The sequence below is a fragment of the Oppia nitens genome, unplaced genomic scaffold (assembly GCF_028296485.1).
Source record: "Oppia nitens isolate AA-2021 unplaced genomic scaffold, nextdenovo-longstitch-racon4-pilon3 scaffold1_pilon_pilon_pilon, whole genome shotgun sequence".
NCBI classification, from domain to species: domain Eukaryota; kingdom Metazoa; phylum Arthropoda; class Arachnida; order Sarcoptiformes; family Oppiidae; genus Oppia; species Oppia nitens.
In genome coordinates this window covers 9,317,351-9,341,235 of record NW_026533199.1, presented here as the reverse complement: position 1 = coordinate 9,341,235, position 23,885 = coordinate 9,317,351, and the positions used below count along the sequence as shown (strand labels likewise).

Here is a 23,885-nt window from a genome sequence, read left to right as displayed (position 1 = left end):
AACAATAATGTTATTTCCATTTATTCAATAAGTTCTCACTTTTCATAAAATAAAAGACAAAAAAGTACATATTTTTTTAAATATTATATTACATACACACTAAATACATATAAACACATATATAATACATTCACGAAATTGTAAAATATATATATTATAATAAAATTGTATTATTATCTAATGTTAATAATAATACCAGTATTATCTATTGAATTAAATTGTGAGTGAGTTTTAAAATTATGGAAATGTTATTATATTTATATTTTCAATAAAAAATTTTGAAATGAATAATAATAATAATAATAATAATAATAATAATATCTTAAATTTTTACTTTATTAACAAATCAAGATACTGTAATAATATAAATAATAAATACAAAAATATAAAGTCTAATACAATATATTTAAATCTAATTAATAAGTAATTAGTCATGCACTTTAATGTTAAAACTTATAATTATTTTATGAAAAATATAAGCAAAAATATAATATAAATAAAATATATTTTGTATTTTCATTTATAAATTCTAATTCTAATAAATTTAGTATTAAATTCTTTATTTTAATTTTAAAAATGTAGTATTTGTCGAAACAATTTTGAGGTCAATAAATAACAAAATAAAATATTATATCAAAAATAAAAATACTTTTTAATATCAAAAATAAAAGAACAAAAAAGTTTTACATTTTTTGCAAAATAAAAGTTTGCGACAGATTTTTCATTTAGTGCTGTTTGACAATAACAATATACTGTATATCAGGGGTAACCAAACAATACATTTTTAATAAAAAGTCGCCTTTTTGTTTGATATTAAAAATAAATTTACAAACACAAGAATTTTTTAAAAATTAAATTTAAACATTATATAAAATGTTAAATAACTTTATAATTTATTAAACAAGTATTAAACATTTAACCATCGTATGACATAGAAATCATAATAAACTATATTGATATTGTTAATTGCTAAACGAATATTAATACTATTAAATATTTTAGACTAAATTTATTCAAGATTTTTAGCTTAATCTTAAAAATTTAAACAAATAATTTTTATATTTATCTTATAATTATTGTATATTTAGTTAATAATACAAGGTATAACTTGTTTTAATTAACCAAATACATTATATATTTATATTATAAAATTCAATTAACTTTATGACATTATTGCAAACATTTTGATGATATACCCTCTATGACCCCCTGAAGATCATAACATAAGATTAAAGATAGGTCGCAAATATACAGACAAATACATAATTTGACAGAAAATCAATAATTTTTTGTTTCATAGTTTCATAGAATATTCTATAGTTTTATTATAATGCAATCCATAGTCCAAAAAATACAATATATCGATAAAAATATATCATATATTCACTTTCACTATTGTCTTGAATTTAATGAGATGACCAGCACTGCAAAAAAATGTTTTTGACATTATATTTTAGATTAAATATAATAAAATTGTATATTAATAGTAATTTTATTACCAATTATATAAACCTTTATCTATTTTACATTGATAATATTTTATACTTAGCCTATATATGCAATAAATACTGTACTTTTAAATACTATTTTTTCAATAAATAAACATTTATATTAATATCCATGGTCATTTTACAAGTTATGTCATGAAAATTTAAATTTTCAATATATCTAAAAACCTTATGAAAAATTTCATTTTTAATATTTTATTTTTGAAAAATATTTATATTCAATATACTGTACTAACATATGTATGATGTTTACAACTTTGTTATCATTATTTATATATACAGATAGTTATATGAAATGAAAATATTATATCAAATTTATGGTAAAACATTATTTTTAAACTATATGTCTATTTGTTTATATACTTTTTTAGCATATAAAACAACATTTTTATTTAAATTATAATTTTTATATTAAATTTGCAAATAGGATGTCAGTTGTTAAATAAAAATTGTATTTTCTTTCCTGTTTTTAAAAGTTTATCATCTTTTTATTATATCAAACAGTTTTATCAAATAAATAATATTTCAACTTTTCATTATAATTTAAAATTAAAATATTATGAAATAATTATAGTTAAGCTTAAAATGTTAAGCGTTTATTTACAGTAAGATTTGAAAAAGTATTAATATATTAAAATTTACAAATGTTGTGACATTTACATAATCTAATGTATTAAATGTTTTGTTTTTATTTATATTGTTTCAGCAATTTAACAAATAAATTGCTTTTTATATAATATTATAACTATAATTATAAATCATTTAATATAATATAATTAAATAAACTTTGTATATTTTAAAATAAATATCAAAAATAAAAATAATTATTATTTTAAAAATAGTTATATTGTATATTAAATTATTTATTAATATACTCATTATATATAAAGTATGCATTAATTTATTTTTTAAAATATAAATAATTGACATAATTTATTGCTAATATTGTATTAATTATTAAATTGATTAAAATAATTGTTATCATAAATTATTAATAATAATAATAAGTAATAAAATATTAATACTAAATATACCAAATACTGTATTACATATCAAATATAATAGACGTCAATACGTCAGTCAAAAGATTAATCTATTTTTCTCATACAAAGGATATTATGTATCAATGATTTATTTAATATATTTAATCTAATATTAAATAATAAATAAATGAAATTATTGTAAATTACTAATAGATATAATGTCGTAAATTTACACAGGTTTAGCAAACATATTGCTGAGTCATAATACAGTAGTTAATTATGATAAAAATGTTTTTATTATTGCTATTTAATTTCGATATTTACCTGTATTTGTTAAAATAAATACATTTATAAATTATTACTTTAATATAATAAAAATTATTAATAATAATTAATAATGTTTTTTAATTTTATATTTATCTATATTTATATAATTTTCATTATTAATGCAAAAGCGTTAGAAGATATTAATTCAATGTGTAATACATGTATAGATAAGTCAAATACAAGTTCTGAAACCTCCCAATGCTTTAGTAAGTAATGTTAAAATATTCATGTAATTCAATATATTGTATAATATATTGGTATTAATCAAATAATTAATTATTATTATTATATAATGTAATTTTACAAGACTTTACAAAAGTGTGTGAATTTAAACAATTGATACAAAGTGTTGGCCAGAGATTAATAATTGGTCATAAAGTGGCGATCGCTAAATGGGACACAAAGTTACCGATTAAAGATAAGAAAAGAGAGGATCAGGTAATTGAATCAATGATCAAACTGTCAAAAGAGAAGTATGATTTGGACAACTCGTGGGTCAAACAATTTTTTCGCGACCAAATAGATGCCAGTGTTAGTCTTCAATTGAATTTACATCACGATTGGAAACAAGTTGGCCACAGACCCGATGGACCCACTGTTGATCTTAAACATGAAGTCAGACCTGTTATCGACAAACTTAATACAAAATTAATTCAATACTCAAACCAAACCAAAGAGCTTCGGGCGAGTGATGAATGTCTTCAATTGAGGGATACTTTGGCCAAAGTGGTGGCCAATGAACTGTTGATGCAAACCATTGATTTGAGATACTTTAACACAACATTAAAGCACATTTGCAAACCAATTACCAAACAATTACAGGTTTTTAATAATGCTTTTATGTTTTCTGTCGCTTATAATAATTGTTTTGTATATTATTTTCTACTGTATATTATGTTTTGTATTGTTATGCATAAAAATTGTTTATAAATTATATTAATTAATAGTTTTTTAATTTTTTAATTATTACAGAAAAACGACTAATAATATAATGAATTATATTAATGTGATAAAATTAATAGTGATTTTTTAATTTATTTTTTGGTACCGGTAATTATATTATTAATAATAGTCTCTTAATAACAACTATACTAATAACAATTATTATCTTTATTAAAATAAATTAATATTTTCTATACATTTAAAATTTATGTAAATTTATTTTTAATAAAAATATAGTAATAGTGAATATTAATTTTGTAATTTATTATTTTGTAAGAAATATCGTATTTGTTTGTATTGTAAATATTATTTTTTATATTAAGTTTGATTGCCTTTTAAAAATAAATAATTTTATTATAATATAATATGGTATATCTCAATTATAATATTGCTATAATATTATATAAATATTAATAAATTTAGATTATTTAGATAATTAAATATGACATTTTATAATTAACATGAAAAAGATTATATCAAAACTGATTAAATTTATTTATTGAATAGAAATCTTGATTACAAAAAATTTGTCTAAATATTTAATTATATAGATTTAATTAAATTAAATAAGAAGTATTTAATTATATTAAGTCATATTAATTCTATAAATATTTAATATGTTTTATATAATTATAAGTTTATATATTATATATTATGAATTAATTTTTAATAAAACTCTATTTATTTACTCTAAAGTAATAAATATTTTTTTTTATTCAAAATATTATACTTAAATATATTTACAAAATTTTGTTTTCAAAAAATTATGTTGTGAGATTATTTTATAAAAATTGTTATCATTATAGCATTCATCTGTATCATTGGTCAGTCTACTAAATATAAGACAATTATATTCAGTATATATATACTGTATATATATATATAAATATTTTATCCGCTTTTCCTGCCATTAGAAATTACGACATAAAAAATATCTGAATTTTGTTGTCAGTTATTTTAGTTTATTTTGTTGTTGAGATAATAGCATTACTGGCCAAGTGATGAGCAGTTGTCTACATAGGTAGTGATGGCATTAACTTTTAGTACATATTTGACCGATACATCAAATTGCATCCTCTAGAGAAATAACGGACCAAAAAATATGATAGCATTACATAATATGTCAAATATTTTCTCATTTTTTGCCACTAAATGGAGGCAATGAATAAGTTTAACTTTCGTTTATTATATACAGTTAAGGCATTATTATATGCCTTTAAAAAATCAGTCATTACATTGAATTACTTACTTCCAGTGCAACCAAAGGACTTAAACACACAATTGTATAAATCTATTAATAGATAAAATTCTCTATTGATTATTGAGTTTAAAACTATGCGGTCATTGATTTTTTCCACATTTAAAAGTGGTGTTCAAACTACTTGTGATAAGATTATTAAAGACTAGTATTTTGTATCGTTTGGCTAAACCTTAATGTGTTGGCATTGCCTTACAGGTCACGAACCATATGTTAGGGTTATAGCGAACCTATCATTTAACACACTATTTATATGTCACATCTCTTTCTAATCATATTGTGAGCCATAATATTGATATTAAATCGATTTTGCAAAAAAAGTTTATTTTTTACATAACGTGAGTTGAATTTAAGTTAATAATAACAAACTTAATTTAACCAATAAATCAATGACTATTTAGTTAATTATCAGTTATGCTAATAAAAAAAATTATTTAGATTTATAAAAAAACTGAAAAAGTTGTTTTTTATGTAAGTAAATGAGTAAACAATATTTTTAAATATTTTTTTTTATTATTTTATAATATCTATATTATGATTTTAATTGTCCAATTATAATTAGACATATTTTTTTATTTTATATATTTATTAAATGACAAATTTTAGTCAAAATTTTTTATGTATATAGTCTTATATATGTTTGTGAATTTATACCAAAAATAAAATAAAATTAGAAACTCAAAGTACAATATAATATAAGTATTTATTGTTGACTTAGACTGACAACTATTGAATGCTAAACTTGAAGTATAAAAATAATAGTAAAAACATTAAAAAGCAGTTTTTTGTTGAAATTTTTTTTGTCTCAAAATCAATGTAACCTAACGTAAGGCACACAAAGTTGTTTGTATGGATTGTATGAAAGGGTCATTCAAACTAAATCGGAGAGATTTTTATTTATTGTTTCGATACCTCTGGAGATGAGTAGTGGCCATATAACTGGTTCAATGCATCGCTGGACTTCACAACTTGGCGTTTACATCATCAAGTGGTTCATCAATCACTTTCCCATATATTTATTGGCCGTTAGTTAAATGCAAACAATACTTTGCACTACAATTGTTTAAGTTCTCAAAGAAAAAAAATTAGGCAATAAATCAAACGGATTAAAGCCTTTTGATGTCTATCTATCACAACATTTCAACAAAAGAGTCCCTAAAAATCGGTCGTCAAAATCAACCTATTTATAAGCTCTACTCTATTGTATCGATTCATTTAATTCATAAATTATATAACTAAAAGCAAATAACTATCGTTTACAATGTTTTTGTTTTCTCACAAACAGTTTTGTCAAATCCATGATAAACATAGTCAAAGAAAAATCTCGTATTTTATTCATTTCATAGCTAACTAACAAATTTCAAATCAATATATTATTAGCTTAGCTTATAAACATTGATCCTCTCTCTTACTGAATCACTCACTCACTACTTATTAAATAAAACCATTATTTTGATTGTAAGCCAAAAAATAAATATATTTTGTTTTATTCATTCTTTTAAAAAATCCGTAACTGTATTAAAGATACAAAAAATAGTAATTTTTATTACTGTACTTAAAAATTATTACTATATATTTATAAAAACATTTTTTCTTTTATAGTATCTAAAATTAATCATAAAAAACTAAAATACTGTATTTGTCATAAATAGATATAATTCACATAAATATAGTGGTATATACAGTAGTATTTAATAATGAATTCATATTATAGTAAAGAATAGATACATATTTCTTATTTATATTTTTACATTAAATTAAGTAAAGACAAGACTTTAAAAATGTTATGTAATGTTTATAAGTTTGTCTAACATTTATCTTTTATTTACAATAGTTTTTACTTTATTTTTGTAAATAAAGTATACCTACTATTGTCTAAAATATTATAAATAGTAACAAAATTATGAGGATCATAAAATTTGTTTATCCTATAAAAAATTACCAGTATAATGTTAAATATAATTTATTATACATATAAAAAATTCTAGTACATATATTTTTATGTTATCTAATGTATAACATTACTTATACAGTATTATTAATATTTATAATTCTTATATTTGAATAAACAATAATAATAACAATATTCAAGCATATAATACAGTATTTAATATCAAAGTTATAAAATATATGTCAGATTAGACTGTAGTTTATTTATTTTGAATAGTTATCATTAATTTATTAAAACTTATTTGAATTAAAAAACATTTATTTTATTTAGTAAAAACTTTTAAAAACAAAATACAGTATAATGTGTGTACAGTATATGTGATACACAATATCTGGAGTTATACGAGAGGTACCGATAACTAGTTGTCCTCTCATTTATATACAAAAATAGTAGTCAATTGGTTAACATATAGTGGGGTCAGTTTGACCTAAATTATTATTTATTGTTTGATTTTGTATTGTATTGATATATGTATGTATGTGTGTTTGCATTATAAGTTTTGTAAATGTATTTAATTGTAAATTGTTATAAACAAAAATAGATATAATAAAARTTAATATACAGTATATTTATGGATATACTGTCGGTGTATTTGACATACAATTAGAAATAGTGGGATAAAAGTATCGGCATATTTGTGTTCAAAGTTTAGTACAGATATTTAAAACTATTTCTAAAATTATAGCTAAATTGAAATATCAATTGTTAACTTAATATAACTTAAATTCATAGAAATGTTAATATAATTTATTTAAAATATTGAATTAATAATAATCATAAAAATAATGTTAACTTAAATGTCTATATATCTGACATATATTTTATATATTAATTGTAATTATTATATTTTAAATTGCAACACTTTTAATATTTAGTAAATTAATTTAATTATTAGAAAAAATAATACTTAGATAAATGCCTTTATTACAAACATTATAATATATAGTATGAATTCATACGCTATGATACATTGAAATGTGGAAATCATTCAATACTATTATAATTTATTATTTATTATAATTATAAGCTAATTAAGTTAGATATTATTTAAGTTTAATTACAATTTGGAAATATAAATACAATTTGTATTATACAAAATTTTAATTTTATATCAATTAACTTTATATTAAAAACTTTTAAAAATTAAAAAATTACAATTTAATACGTATTAAAACTTTAAATATTTGAATTTACAAAATCTTTATCATAGATAAACTAAAATTAACAATTATAAATATTATTATTCAGAAATAAATTATAATAAATAAATTATTAATATTAATCCTAAATTTAGTTTGTAATAATATTACTACAAAATGTAATAAATATTACTCATTCAATTTATTATAATAATATTTTAAAATGTATAAAATAAAATCATATAAGCTTTTTTAAATTAATATTTTATAAATAAATGTATATTTTTCAAAAAGCAAATTATATGTTGCAATATGTAATACAAAATTATATATTTCTTGCATAAATGCGTTGCGTTTTGTATAATATTTTATATTTAAGCAATATTTTAAATTTTCAAATAAAATATTTTTAAGAAATTACACGTTAAGGTTAAAACAACTCTACTATATATCATTTTAATATTTTTCTCATACATTATAAAAAAATGTAATAATTTATTGTCTTATATAATACATGATATAATGTATAAATATAAGTAATCAAATTTATTTAAACTGGCACAACTCATATAATTTTATTTAACTTATTTGTTAATTTAAATCATATCATATCTTAGTTTATTAATTAACAAATTTTTATGTATTAATAAGTTATCATTTAAAATGTTTAGCCAAATTAACTAAAATATTATACAATAATTTTTAAATTGCAAAAATACAGTAACTAATGATACTTGAAATTGATATTAAAACATATTTTTGTATTAAAAGATTTAAATTGAATTATGATATTAAGAAAACTTTTCAAATATAAAAATCCATTTTTAGAAAACACTAAAAGTAGACAATATTTGATATACAAAATTATAAGAAGATGTCATCAATTATAATCAAAAAACACATAATAATAGACTTTTGGTAAACATCTGCTTTTGAATAGCAATCAGTTCTTCAAATTTATGTAATAAAGTATATAAAAAACTTAAGCAACACTTTAAATAATAGCACTACCAGTGCTTACAATTCATTATTATTATCACTCATTATAATGAGTGAGGAGTGAGGGGTTGGGATGATATGCAAAACACATTTAATATAATAGTGTGCTCACAGATCTTGGGATTAATTTGAATACATTATAAAAACATAATTTGCTTTTAAATTAGGAGAAACAAACATTTTTTGATAAAAAAAAACAGAAAACTACAATTCTAGTCATTTTATACATCAGTTTTATGCTAAATATATACACAGTATATACAGAACACTGTATTATAAAATATAGAAATCTATTTACAGTATCTTTTAGAATACTATATACAGTATATATAATATCTATTTAGTAAATAGAAAATACTATTTATATATTGTGTACATAAACTGAGAAAAAAATCTAATAAAACAAATGGCTTTCAATACAAATAGATTTTTACCATAACTGTATAGTCTATCGTCGTTTAACAATAAAATTCTTGCCATACTATAGTACCGGTATATACACAATAATAATAATAATAATAATAATAATAATAATAATAATAATAATAATAATAATAATAATAATAATAATAATAATAATAATAATAATAATAATAATAATAATAATAATAATAATAATAATAATAATAATAATAGACAACAAACAAACAAATAAATGAAAAAATCTTATCTCAATTTTTTTGATATATATCATTGGAATTCAATAGTAGTATTCTTCACAATTCAATGATTACAAACTCTATCTTTTAAGATATTAATAACATAAAAACGATTTTTGTTACTGACATTAAATTATACACTGTATAATAAAAAGCATACAAACATATTATACTGTTTTGAAAATCTCAAATTTAAATTATTATATTATATTAAAAGTTTTTGTTTAGTAGTTAAAAACTATATTTTCTTTAAAGTCAATCGATTTAAATGCCTTATTGTTATGAAATTTTAGTCTCCAATACAATTGATTGAATATAATATCAATTTTGAATTTTTTAGAATACTGTATAAAAAAATTTATAAACTTATATATAATATAATATGTGTTGTTGTTATTATTGTCAAAGTTAGCTGTCATTTACCAAAACTATACAATAATGTTGTTTATCATCAACGAAATCGATTTACATTTTACAGAAGCTTTTTTGTTGTTAAATCAATAAATTTTTAATGTATGAAAATTAATGCCTAAATGATAACATAACATATAAAAGTTGTGCATTTTTGTTGTCATCTTATCTCAAAACAATATCTCGTATGCCATCCCTTGTGAGTCAGAAGAAAAAGCAAATAATATTATATTATTTAAAAATGTCTTTTAAAACTAATATATAATATTAAATATCAGAGATATTAAGTCGACACTAATAATACAGAGCAAAGACCATTGACAATGTGTCACACATTTTGTAAAATACATAAATCATTCAAATGGTTAGTAATATCATTGTTTTAAATCAGAAAGTCATTAATTATTTAGTAGTCAAAGTAATTAAAATTTTAAATACTTTAAAATTAAATATTTAAATCATTGGCAAATTGTTCTATAGATTCAGTTTATGATTTTATATCATAATATTTATTTAAATATTTTATTTAAAAGATTTAATAAAGTATAATTTATAATAATAATTTTATTAATAAAAACATTATAAATAAAATTTTATTAAAAACACTTTTTATTACTAAATCAAAAATTCAGTTAAACATAACAATAAAAATGTTTATAAATTATTTCATTTTTAGCCAAAAAATATAATGTTTGAATCATTAAAATTTATATAAACATCTCGATCTTGTTATATGTAGTGAGAAGATTGTAAGCAAAGTATAAAATACGATAAATGTATGCTAAAAGCATCTCATATTGTCTTCAAATATATATATTTAGTTGATTTGTATGTATTATATGTCTCGCAGGTGGAACTCATGTGTCGGTGTAAACCATATCTTACATATAATATATGGTACAATACATTATACAATATGTCTCACAAAAAAATAAAACATTTTACTATAATTTATATAAGTTTTTATGTATTTGTATTTTTGTTTTAGTAGTGACACACACACACACACACACACACACACACACACACACACACACACACACATACATACAGTACTATACATACACTTCTAATCCTTGATTTACATAAAGTATTACTAAACATAACACAAGAAACGGTAAAAATTGTTTTTTGTGAACTATTATAATATACGAGTAATGCTAATGTTATGTAAGTTTTAAAATGCATACTCTTTGAGATGAATGAGAATAAAAGAAAAATTATTTTGATTTACAATAACATGTATTTTAAATCAATATTGTTTTCGTTAACATTAAAATTGTAGTATTTATTAATAATATGCAATATTATCAATATAGTTTATTAATTGACATATGTGAACATAATTATTTTTTAGAAAAATTATTAATACTTTAATACTAAAATAAACAATTTTGTCATATAAATTGTTAATATACAATAATTAGCTATTAAACATTTTTATGCATATTATACATTTAAATGACTAATTTGTTAAATTGGTTAATAAGATACAAAAAATAATTGTTATATCAATTGCTTGCTATTGATTAAACATTTTAATTATCATATTATAACTGACTTTACATCTATACTAGTGTTTAGAACATTACAACAAATATGATATCAAATTTCATGTATATATTGAATATGTATAGATTGGAAATTTTACAGTTGCAGTTACAGTTGCTGTTAGCAAGTTGTAGACATAGTATATCAATAAACAACAGTTATAAGCAACAAATATTGCATATCTGTATGTACAGTATAATAGTAGACTGTATTATACTATTGTATGAAAACTATTAACTATTAATATATATAACAATTTAATTAATTTGTATCATTCAAAACAATTTTAATTAATATATATATATAAAACATTAATAATAAAATTAGATTATAAACAATAATTATTGTATAACTTTAAACAACTTATGATTATTATAATAAAAATTGCTTAAACTATAGTATAGCAACTGTTATAACACAATAGGTTGTATATGAGGGCATAGGTGTTGGTGTATATTAAAAAGCATACTTACCTGGCGCCGGATCAGCCATGATCAACAAGGTGGCGGTCCCGGGTCGAGTCGGACCCATTGCACTATTGGGTCATGATGAATCCCGCCACTATTCCAAAACGGAACAGATGGGGCGTGTAATTTTTGGTAGCGGGGGGAGCGTTCGCGCTTTTACCCCCTTTTATTTTTATTAAATCAAAAAATAGACTCACATTTAAAAAAAATAAATACATTTTAATTATACATTCAATGATAATAATTAGTATATTTATTACAATTAGTTGAATCATATAAAACATGGTTTTAATTTTGATTACAAAAATATTGTTTTGTTTTTCATTGAAATTTACAATTTTGTTTGTAATGTCTTTTTTTAACAGTTTTTGTCACTTATTTAGCCAAAAGGCTTCACTTTTATGACTCCATTCGCCATAAGAAGTAGTAGTTTGTTGTTGTTGTCGATGACTGTTGTGATCGCTGTCCTCGTAATAATCGATGCGCTTCCAGATGGGAACCGACCGTTTGATATCATTGAGTACATCCATAACCAGTTGGTGTCCGTGTGTGCGATGCGGTGACGAACAGGCGATTGCTATGGATGTCTGGCCAACCAAAACCTGACCCAATCGGTGGACAACAACACACTTGTGTACGGCATTGACCTCATGTTTGCCGATATGTCGTTCAACTATTGCTTGCATTTCTTTGAGTGCCATTGAATGATACGCTTCGTAGACAAGACTTTCTACTCGTCGGTCCGTTTGGTCGTCCGATTCGGTACGTCGTGTTTGTCCTAAAAATAGTGAAATGGCTCCACACGTCGGGTCGGACACAGTGGCCAACACTTGGTTAACATCTATATCGGTTTCGACGAGTTTGACCACATATTTATCGGTTACGATCTCGTGATCCGACATTACATCTATTGTGACCACAAATGCTAAGAAATAATGTAAACAAACATTTAATTCAATGATTTTCTACAACAATACACGTGTTATTCAATATTATTATTATTTTAATGATATTTTGTTTGCTATTAATATTGTCATTGAAGTGATGATTGAAACCAAATAATTGTTTGACATAACATTTATCACTAAACTTTGAACTCATTATTGATTATAAATTATAATATAGTTGTAATTATAAATTTGTTTTTTAATTTTATTAAATGATATTTTTTCTTAAAAATTGTGTTTACATTTATATACGATATTTATTTTTGTATTTTTTATTGTCAATCATCTATTAATGTTTTTTTAAAAGTCATTCAAATGTTTTTTAAATACAAATATACTGTATTTGAAGGATAAATTTACCATTATTTTAAATATATATATCTTTAAGAAAATATTTATATGAAATTTTTATTTATTTATAAATTATATTTAAAGTATTTTATTAAAAAAATAATATAATTTACGGTAATATTTAAATTATTTTAGATATTTAAAAAAATAATTTAATTTATTTCCTGGTATTAGAAAAATATTATTCGTGAATAATATTTTATGAAATTAGATATTATTTTTTTTCAATATTATTATTAGTAGTAATTTTTTAAACACAACAAAATTTAAAAATAAAATTTTATATCCTTTTTTAATGTTTTATAGTTTATAGCAACCAAATGAAAATTTTTATTAGTAATTAAATGATTTGTTATAAAATTATACAAATAGTACTAAATAGCTTATAAATGCAATAAAGTTTAGACAAATAATTAGATATTTATTTAAAACTAAAATTCAAATATTAATACTAATCGATGGCATTGAAAGCCATGTAAATGTACTGTAAATAATACAATAATACTAATACATTACATAGTGTTGTATGGATAACACTTTAAATGACATTTTTTATATAATTGAAAAAATAATATTAGTTAGTATTTAATTGATAAACTGGGTTAATAATTACAGTAAATTATCCTTGATCAATTCAAATGATCACACAGTTTGTGTAAATTGTGTAAAAGTATGTAATTTCTAATACATTGAATGAAACACTAGTTTGTGTATAATTTTGAACGTCAAATACAGTACATTATTAATGTAATCGTATATTAATAACACAATTATTATTATTTAACTGAATGTCTCTAATGTTTTAGTTATTAATTATTTGATATTAACCTAAAAATAATTAAACAATTTATAGGAAACGTGTTTTCAAATGATTGATATTTAATGAATTTTTATTAATTAATTAAATTATTTATTTATTGACTATTATTAACGTAATATTTATATTTATTACTGTAAATAATTGATTGAAAGAAATACAAACAAATAAACAAATCCATGGATTTTGTAAGTATTTTGTGAACCATTTGATTGTTTGATAATTTAATGATTGAATATATGGTATAACAGAACAACAGTCCAGTAGTGGTGTCTGTGTTGGCCATCACTGGGACCACACTATTCATTGTCTATAAACTATTGTCGAAGAAGTCGGCGCCCAAACTATTGATAAATCCTGAAGAAAAATATTGGGTGCCATTGATTGAAAGGGAGGACATCTCACACGACACCCGACGCTTTCGGTTTGGTCTACCAACCGATGAACACGTACTCGGACTGCCAGTCGGACAACACATCTATTTGTCGGCTCAGGTCAACAATCAATTGGTTATCAGACCGTATACACCGGTTTCCAGCGATGACGACAAGGGTTACATTGATTTAGTGGTCAAAGTTAGTCGTTTCTCATATAATATACTTATTAGTGATATAAAAATGTTTTGCTTTTATTTTGAAGACTTATTACTATTTATATAATCTATGCTATCATTTATGCCTAATTTAAGTCTTGATTTATCTTTAATTTTTTTAATTTCCGCGTTTCTGATTGTGAGTTATTTTGTTGATAATTGAAGATTAATATCAAATTCATAATTTAATTGTTAGGTTTACTTCGCCAACTCTCACCCGAAGTTCCCCGAAGGCGGCAAAATGTCTCAATATATGGAGCGCATGAAGATTGGCGATAAAATTCAAATCCGTGGACCCAATGGTTTACTTGAGTACAAAGGCAGAGGAAAGTTGGCCATAAAACCGGACAAAAAGAAGCCGCCAGTGCTTCAGGACTTCAAAAGAATCGGAATGATTGCCGGCGGGACCGGTATTACTCCATGTCTTCAATTGGTTCGACAAGTGTTCAAAGATCAGAGCGACAAAACCAATTTATGGCTTATTTATGCCAATCAGACTGAAGACGATATTTTGTTGCGCAAAGAACTGGAAGAAGTGGCCGACGAACACACCGATCGTTTTCATCTTTGGTATACTGTTGACAGACCTAAAGATAATTGGAAATACAGGTCTGATATATTATTATCAATGATTTTCAATAGTCTAAACTAATTGATTGTTTGATCTTAAAAATAGTGCCGGTTTTGTCAGCTCAGAGATGATTAGCGACCATTTGCCGACTCCCGGTGAAGACGCGTGTATCCTAATGTGTGGACCGCCGCCAATGATCAACTTTGCCTGTATTCCCAATCTCGACAAATTAGGTCATTCCCCAAATAGAAGATTTGTTTACTAAATAAGTTAACAATTGCCGGTAGTTGTGATTATCACAACTATTAATTACATACTCTTATATTGTATTTGATAAATCAAATACCGATATATTTTTTTAGACAAATTTTATTTATCGGTAAATCTAAACTTAAAATTTGATAAAATTGTTTATTAATAATTTTTTATTAAAATTTGTTTTATTAATTAGAGTTTAAATTTTCAAATACATTTAAAATTGCAGTTTTTTGTTATGTTTATTATTTTTTTATATTTTGATTTGCATTTTAGTGTTTTGGATATAAAATATTAGTATAAAATAAACTAAATATTTCAAATTTAGACTTCAATAGTTGATTGAAGTGAAACAATTTATTCAATTATTTGTGAATGTAATGTACTATAAAAAAATAGTTATTTTAAAAAACAAATTATATTTTGTATAAATTGTTAGCAAATATAAAATTATTATATAGTTACCGTAATTACAATAAAAAAGTGTATAAATGCATATCAATTAATAATATAATAAAAACTTTATATAATTACAACAAAATATTGTGAGATTTATTTATGAGATTTATTTGTATGTGTGTGTCATTTAAGTAACAATCTTTAGTGATATAAAAGCACTGACTAAGGCTATGGTTAGTACCAGAAGCAAACCCGATGCTTGACATCTAGTACTGTGATTACACCACTCGTCAAACTCGCAAAAACAATAAGTGGTTTTATCGAAGTAGTCCTTTTTGAGGTCCAACTGGTCGACCGAATTCTCTACAAATACGGCCAGTTTTGGCTGAGTGGCCGCCGGTCGGCAGCCCTCAAAACGGTCGGCCGGTATGTCACGTCTGTAGGGAATGATATTTGATAGACAATCTCTGGTGACCAACAAATCGGCTAAATATAAAAAATATTTATTTATTATTATGAAATGCAGATTAATTGTTGACTTCAATGATAACATACATCCTTTTTGATCAATAATTTTTACACATTTGTCATCACTTCGGGGACAACTGATGGCCGAGTGTATCAACCAGTCAACCTTATTTAGGGTACAACCCGGCTCACTGGATACACACGAATAACACCATAGATTGCACCGAACTGTCCAAACGGTCCAATTGTTTATATTAAATGGGAATATAAATTAATTAATAGTAATTTTATGAAAACAAATAATGAAAACAATTTACCATTTGTTACAAATACACTAAATATTGTGACAAATATGAAAATTATATGATTATTGCAATTCTTGTATATATTGTATGTTTGGATCATCTTTGGCTTATTAATTGCTATATTATATATTAATGATTTGTAATGATAATTATCAACTTTCAAAAATATTTTTAGCCATAATATTGGCAAAAAGTATTGATATAAATAAACAGACACTGGTAAGTTTTGTTTTCAAGGCACAGGTATGTCAGCCACGCCTATCGTATCATTTTGTTTATAAAGATTGAATTACAGGTAACCGTTTGTATTACATAAAGTATGGCTAATATATTGTATAAAAGTCTAATATATGATATTATAACAGCACTTATGTCACACTAGATTAAAGATAAAAATATCAATTAATAGATTTTAGTTTAGTATGTAGTTTAATACTGTATAGTAATAAATTTAAACAGTATATATTTGAATAGTAATTTATGTAAAAGTAATTTTAATATTTGAGTTTTTTCACAATTTTAATAAAATTTACAATAAGTTTTATTTTTTGGTTTTAAACATTTGTAAATCACGAAACTAGTGATAATGTGTCTGATAGGCCATCGTTTCCCTTATATCACTGATAAGCGTAGGTCACCACATAAGCACAGATACCAGTGCTGTAAGCGATACTCGAGGTCAACAGGGATTGATGTGACATATGTTATAGTTAGTGAACTTTTTTAGTACTGATTTAGTAATACTGAATTCACATATGAATGTAATTTGTTTAAATTGCTACAAATTGTTAAATGTCTAATGTTTTTTAATATGTTGGTTAAAATGCAGTATTATATGAATTCAGTAATAAAAAAGTTTAGAAACTATAACACTATAACATATGTCCCCCTAAACACATGCCTATCTTACGTATCTCTTACAGCACTAGTATCTAAAATTTTAAAAAAAATCAGTGCAAATGTGGTGTGACCAACGCTAATCAGTGGTATCAGCAAAATGATGGCCTTTCGTTCATATTATCATTAGTTTAGTTAACTGTTTTAACCAAAAAATTTATATTAAACTTTTATTATTTTAATATATTATATAAATTGATTTTTATTCATTTAAAATTTAATGATTAAATTATATTTGACATTCATATGTAGATAACTATATATTGTACATGAATTTTATAATTTATATTTCAGTTTTTTCATTTTAAGTTATAAAATACCGGTGTATATATATATATATACAGTATATACACTAAATATTGTAAAAAATATAATTTTTAATTAATTTATTAATATTTTGATTTACGATACAGAAAAGTATATATATATTAATATAGTATTTTTTGAAGGTGTAGTGATTTATACATTAAGTTTTAATATGAAATTTTGATTTTAACAAATCGATAACATATTTTACATCATATATTTTTAACATCAAATATATTTACCGATAACACATTTATTTTATATGACTGGCTCTTATAAAAACCCACTATAAGATAAATATTTGTCGAAAAATACGTTTAGTTAAATAAACCAAACATTTCTCATATAATATATGCTTTAACTAATGAACTAACGAACGGTTCAATTATATACTATATGTTAGCATAATATTTTTGGCACAAAAATATATACTCTCTGTTAGTTAATGAGTAGAAAGTTGAGTACATCTCTGATTATCTTTCAAACAGATCTACAAAAATGATGTAAATTAATATTTTTCAATTATATAAAATTAAATGCTTTACTTTAACAACCGTTTGTGTTTTTTAATGATATCTATATTTAGTCATAAAATAAATCGATAGCTGGTTTTGCATAAATTTATGCAACAATGTTGCCAATGTTGCTTAAAGTTGTTGTATTGTTTAACAATTAAATTTTCCAAAAATAGCAATTTTTCAACAGTTTTGAATCATTTATAAGTTACTGCTGAACATTATTTATTATTATTATGTAAACAAAATATTTAGACAAAAAAAGTTAGTTATTATAAAATAAATAAATATTTTATATATAAGGAATTTTTGTGTTGAAAATTGAAAGAGACCTCTGAGATGAACTCAGCGATGAATTTATTTATAGTTTTTCATTTCAATTACCGTAAACTCTGAAAGATTTTTCAGTTTATTTTTATAGTTTTGTGATCAGAGAAGTTCGGTCACAATAATGTTATATAGAAATATTGTATACGAGAACTATAATATCAACAACAATAATAAATTATAAGTATTAATAATATAAATATTTTTATTTTATAGTTTTTTTTTGTAAAAGTAAACCCAACTAAAAAAAGTTAGTCAAACAACAATTTAAATGTTTATTGAGTTTATGTACTCTTTTTTTAAGTAATAACTATAATGTTATCACACAATATTGTGAATGAAAAAATGTATTGAAAAAAGTTTTCCTCTTAAAAGTACTTTAATTTTCATTGAAATGTAAAAAAGTTAGTTAGTTGTGAAACAAATGTTTTTATATAACTGTTTTATTGTAATATTTTCAATTTCTATGCTATTATTTTATACACAAATCGGTGCCGATATCAGTGAATTTGGTTTGCATGAACTCGAAGAATACAATGATATGATAAAATGTTTGTCTACTTTTAAAGAAGATTTTATACAATGCAATCGTAATGTTAGACAATTGGCAGATAAAGTGTACGATTTGTTTGCCGAGAACTCGACTTTAGGAAAGGCTGTCAAATGTTGCGGCATTTGGATGCTTAGGTTAGTAGTAGTTTCATATAATATTAAATATTTTTTTTGCTTAAAACTTGATTTCATAGGGATTGCTGGTATAAGAGGGCAGAAGAACAACAATGTGCCAAAAATCAGTTGCATTTGATCCGCAAAATGCCACACAAATTGTTACCAATGCTTCACATTTGGTGCGATGACTATAAAGAAGATTCATTTATTTGCAGAGTTCCTCACTTTTGGCCATTATTTTTGATTATCTTTATTGTGATTATAATTATTATCATTATATCATGTGTTTTATGTTGTGTTCGTCGCCGAAGAAGATGTCAGTCAAAAGATATTGAAACCCAAAGTAGTATTAATGACTATAAAGCGGATGAAAATAATGCAATTGTTGTAAATAACAATGATTTCAATGAGATATCTTAGTGCTGTATAATAAAGTTTATATTATAAGTTATTTAAATATTTTTCTTTAAGCAACTTTAAATTATCGGAATTTATAATTGTCAAATATTTTATAAAAAATAATTTATTATAATCAAATTGCACAATGATTATATAAAATTGTTAATAAATATTGTTAACCTATTAAATTATCTATGACATCAATTTTAATATAAAATAAAATCTACATGTAAAATTATTCAAAAAATATATCATATATTTTATGTTATCAATACTATAGAAATACTTATATTGCAAACATGTTTTAATAATTTAAGAAACTTGTTTTATTATAATTTATAACTTATAATTAAAGACATAACTTTCTAGTATTTAAAACTACCAAAAATAGGACTAAAAAATTGATTTAAAAATGTTATATTTATATAGTATATACAGTAGAATATAGTATTCACTATTATTGAATGATATACGCAATGCTATAACCAATATATCGCTACAGAGAAACATAGTTAGAGTTATCAAATTATGTAAAAACATAAGTAAATACAAATTATAGATTGATTTTATATATATTGAAATTTGTCTTTAAAAAAATCCTGATAACTCACACTCCAAAATCAAAGTGGATTTTATTAGAAAGTTGTGTCTCTGCTTATAATCTCAAATATATGTAATTTAATAATAATTTTATACATTATCATAGATTTTTAATATACACTATAAGTCTAACCAGTGGTTAATTGATTTTCTATTACTGTCACTTTTTATAATTTATAAGTTATAATAAATATGTTACTTTTAATATTATTAACAAAAGCATTTATTACTTGAAGTATCAAAGAAAATATATAAATTAAAAATTTATTAAATAATTTTATACATTGTAATAAATATAAATTTTAAATAACAAAATATAAATAAAGTATAATTTGTGTTATTATAATTATTTTATAGTATCAAATTGATACTATAAATATAAACTTATCAAATGAGCTTATTTTGAATGACTTCAGGTATATTCTAATAAGCTTATAGTTAACTACAATATTATTTTTTAATAAAAATCAATTTTAAATTTTTTAATACGACTATATAAATTGTATACTATAGAAACCTAACAATGGTATTATATAAATTTATGATAATGTTTAGTATATAATCCTTATTTAATAAGCATTTTTTATTAAAAACAAAAATAATAATTTTTTAATTATATGATTTGAAATTAAATATTTGATTAAAATACAATTATATTCATTATAAGTTGCCATGTAATTATGATTTTAAATAAAAAGTGTAGTATTTTATAATTATTTACAATATTATCAAATCAATTTTTATATTAATAGTTATTATTAATAAATAAATGACAATAATTGCTATTATTATAATTATTATTATCAATATTAATTTTAAAAACTAACATATTTACTGTATTTATAATTATCTGTCATAAAATCAAATAAAAGATTAATCTAATAAAATAAATTATATAAATTTAAATACAATGTTAAAGACATGTTAATAATGTGTTAAATTTAAGTAAAAGTAGTTTTTATGCAAAAAACAATTATTAAAAATAAGAATTTAGTTTTTGAATCTATAAATTATTTGTTAACTTCTCAGTTGATTAATACTTAAGTTTCAGTTGATTAATGTTATTAATTACCACTCAATTACTATTAATTAGGTATTTTTCCTAATCATCTTTAAAAATGTTGTTTACTACTATGTTTTAATTATGTTATTCAGTGTATAATCTATACAATTTCTAACACTAAAAGTTGCATTTTTAGCCAATTATAGCCATAACTATTGCCAATAGTCTATTGGTTAGTCCTATTTTAGACTAAAAGTTTTGGTATTACGTAGTCTACGATAAAACTATTTGTTAAAACCAGTCCCTAAACCCTACTTAGTTTTTAAAACAAGTCGTAATAGACATTATAATACAAATGTACCTTGAACATATTTTTAATAAAAACGTAAAGTTATTTAGCATTTTATTAATTAAAATCTGTAATTAAAAAAATATCAAAATATAAGTATAAAGCGAACAAGTTATTATAAAATTGAGTCTATTAACATTTTAAGATTATAATTTATAAACATTTTCAACTATTAATTTTATTTAAAATACTAATTAAATGTATAATAAACTAATTGTATCAATATAAGTATTTTATGTAGAAATTTGTATAAATCAAAACATTTTTGATAAAAAAAAATAATTTTACCTTATTTATAATAATTGATTGAAATTGAACCATCAATTGAAATATTATATTATTTTTATAGTATATAATTTATAAAGAAGCATTTATTTGTATCTATAATATATTAAATAAAATAAGTATAAATAAATTTATATTTAGCATAATTGTTATCACTTTGTAACGCTTATGTTGCTAAATACAATGTACTACACCTATTATATTTAATATGTGTTTAATTGTTACACTTAATACATCATATATTTATTTGCAAAATTTGCATTTTATCATATTATTCTTGCAAGTATTATATAACTTTACATACTATACAATATACACTGTAAATAATTGTACAGTACATACAGTATATACAATACATTACATTAAATAGTCGCTGAATAATCAACTTACAAGTACTGTACTAATAACTTAATATTTATATTTATTGTAATTAACAAATACTTATATAATACAAAATTAGGTATTTTTAAATAGTAAATTATCTGTAGTTATACAGTTATACAGTACAACTATTATACAGTAGTTTGCAAATTATTTTATTAAATATTTATATTAAAATAAATAGTGTTATAAAATGACACTTTGATGGATCATTTAACAACTGGTGAACAACTATTATATTTTATAATTATTGCATAATATCTTTTAATAAAAACAAAAACAAAAATTGTTGAATAAAAAAATAAAGTAAAGTAATTAAGTTAAAAGCTATAATATTTCTAATCTATTATTTTTGACATTTTAAAAATAAAAATTTTTATATTTCATTTTATAAATTTTTATTAATATACAAAATCAATAAAATAAACACTTAAAATCAATTTTGTCAGTTTCGTTAACAATTCATTATAATAGCTGCTTTAGTTACAAAAATATTAAGTTTAAAACATATCGCTTATATATAGTACAAGTTGTAATTAATTCAAAAGTAACTCTATATTGGTATTGATAATTAAATTTAATTAAGTTTACTATTTTAAATTAGTATTTCTAGTTTATTATAATATTAACAAATAAAATGTATTTAATATTAAAATACTAATTAGACTGTATATTTAAAAAATGTTTATTTTCATATTACTTTGTAATTTATTTTATCTTAATTTTAAATATATTTTGATTTATTGTGTGTTTTTTGTTTTTTGTTATGTACACAAATATACAGCATTAAAGTTATTATATAAAAATTATATAACTTATAATTTATTTGCACTCAAACTAATCAAGTAATGCATAGACTAGAAGTCCGGATTCTAATTGCATTTTATGAAAACATTAATATAAAATATATAATATATATATATAATAAATAAATATAATTATAATATAATATAAAATATATAATAATGTAGTAATTATATAACATTACTGTATATAATATGATTTTGATTTTAATATATAATATTAAAACTTATAAATAAATAGCTGTATTATAATTAAAAATTTGAATTATATTGCAATTATTTTTATTATCATACTTAAGATTTTAGATTTATTTAATTTAAAACAGAATCCAGAATTTTTTATACAGAATATATTATTTGAGTAAATTTTATTTATTTTATATTTTATTAACATAAATATTACTGTTTTAGTGATATAAGTCAGTGATTATATGAAGATGTCAACATGTAT

At 21.5% G+C, this 23,885-nt stretch overlaps 4 protein-coding genes and 1 non-coding gene across 5 annotated transcripts; 3 read left to right on the top strand and 2 right to left on the bottom strand.

Annotated features, from left to right (window-relative positions):
- Positions 1–2,943: 2,943 nt before the first annotated feature.
- Positions 2,944–3,864, top strand: LOC128952452 (uncharacterized). The gene is made up of 3 exons (XM_054297854.1): positions 2,944–3,024; positions 3,126–3,640; positions 3,791–3,864. The coding sequence occupies exons 1-3, from the start codon at positions 2,967–2,969 to the stop codon at positions 3,800–3,802; spliced, it is 585 nt and encodes a 194-aa protein (XP_054153829.1). The 5' UTR covers positions 2,944–2,966; the 3' UTR covers positions 3,803–3,864.
- An 8,329-nt stretch (positions 3,865–12,193) lies between these two features.
- On the top strand, positions 12,194–12,360 carry LOC128953061 (U1 spliceosomal RNA). The gene has a single exon (XR_008484454.1). It is a non-coding gene; the product is annotated as a U1 spliceosomal RNA (small nuclear RNA).
- Positions 12,361–12,525: 165 nt separating this feature from the next.
- On the bottom strand, positions 12,526–13,173 carry LOC128952930 (molybdopterin synthase catalytic subunit-like). Its single transcript, XM_054298403.1, has one exon. The coding sequence runs from the start codon at positions 13,095–13,097 to the stop codon at positions 12,567–12,569; it is 531 nt and encodes a 176-aa protein (XP_054154378.1). The 5' UTR covers positions 13,098–13,173; the 3' UTR covers positions 12,526–12,566.
- Positions 13,174–14,296: 1,123 nt separating this feature from the next.
- On the top strand, positions 14,297–15,850 carry LOC128952929 (NADH-cytochrome b5 reductase 3-like). Its single transcript, XM_054298402.1, has 4 exons — positions 14,297–14,498; positions 14,562–14,885; positions 15,099–15,511; positions 15,579–15,850. The coding sequence occupies exons 1-4, from the start codon at positions 14,490–14,492 to the stop codon at positions 15,736–15,738; spliced, it is 906 nt and encodes a 301-aa protein (XP_054154377.1). The 5' UTR covers positions 14,297–14,489; the 3' UTR covers positions 15,739–15,850.
- A 345-nt stretch (positions 15,851–16,195) lies between these two features.
- LOC128952931 (uncharacterized) lies at positions 16,196–17,186 on the bottom strand. The gene is made up of 3 exons (XM_054298404.1): positions 16,913–17,186; positions 16,683–16,823; positions 16,196–16,613 (listed from the first exon to the last, which is right to left on the bottom strand). The coding sequence occupies exons 1-3, from the start codon at positions 16,998–17,000 to the stop codon at positions 16,315–16,317; spliced, it is 528 nt and encodes a 175-aa protein (XP_054154379.1). The 5' UTR covers positions 17,001–17,186; the 3' UTR covers positions 16,196–16,314.
- Positions 17,187–23,885: the final 6,699 nt, after the last annotated feature.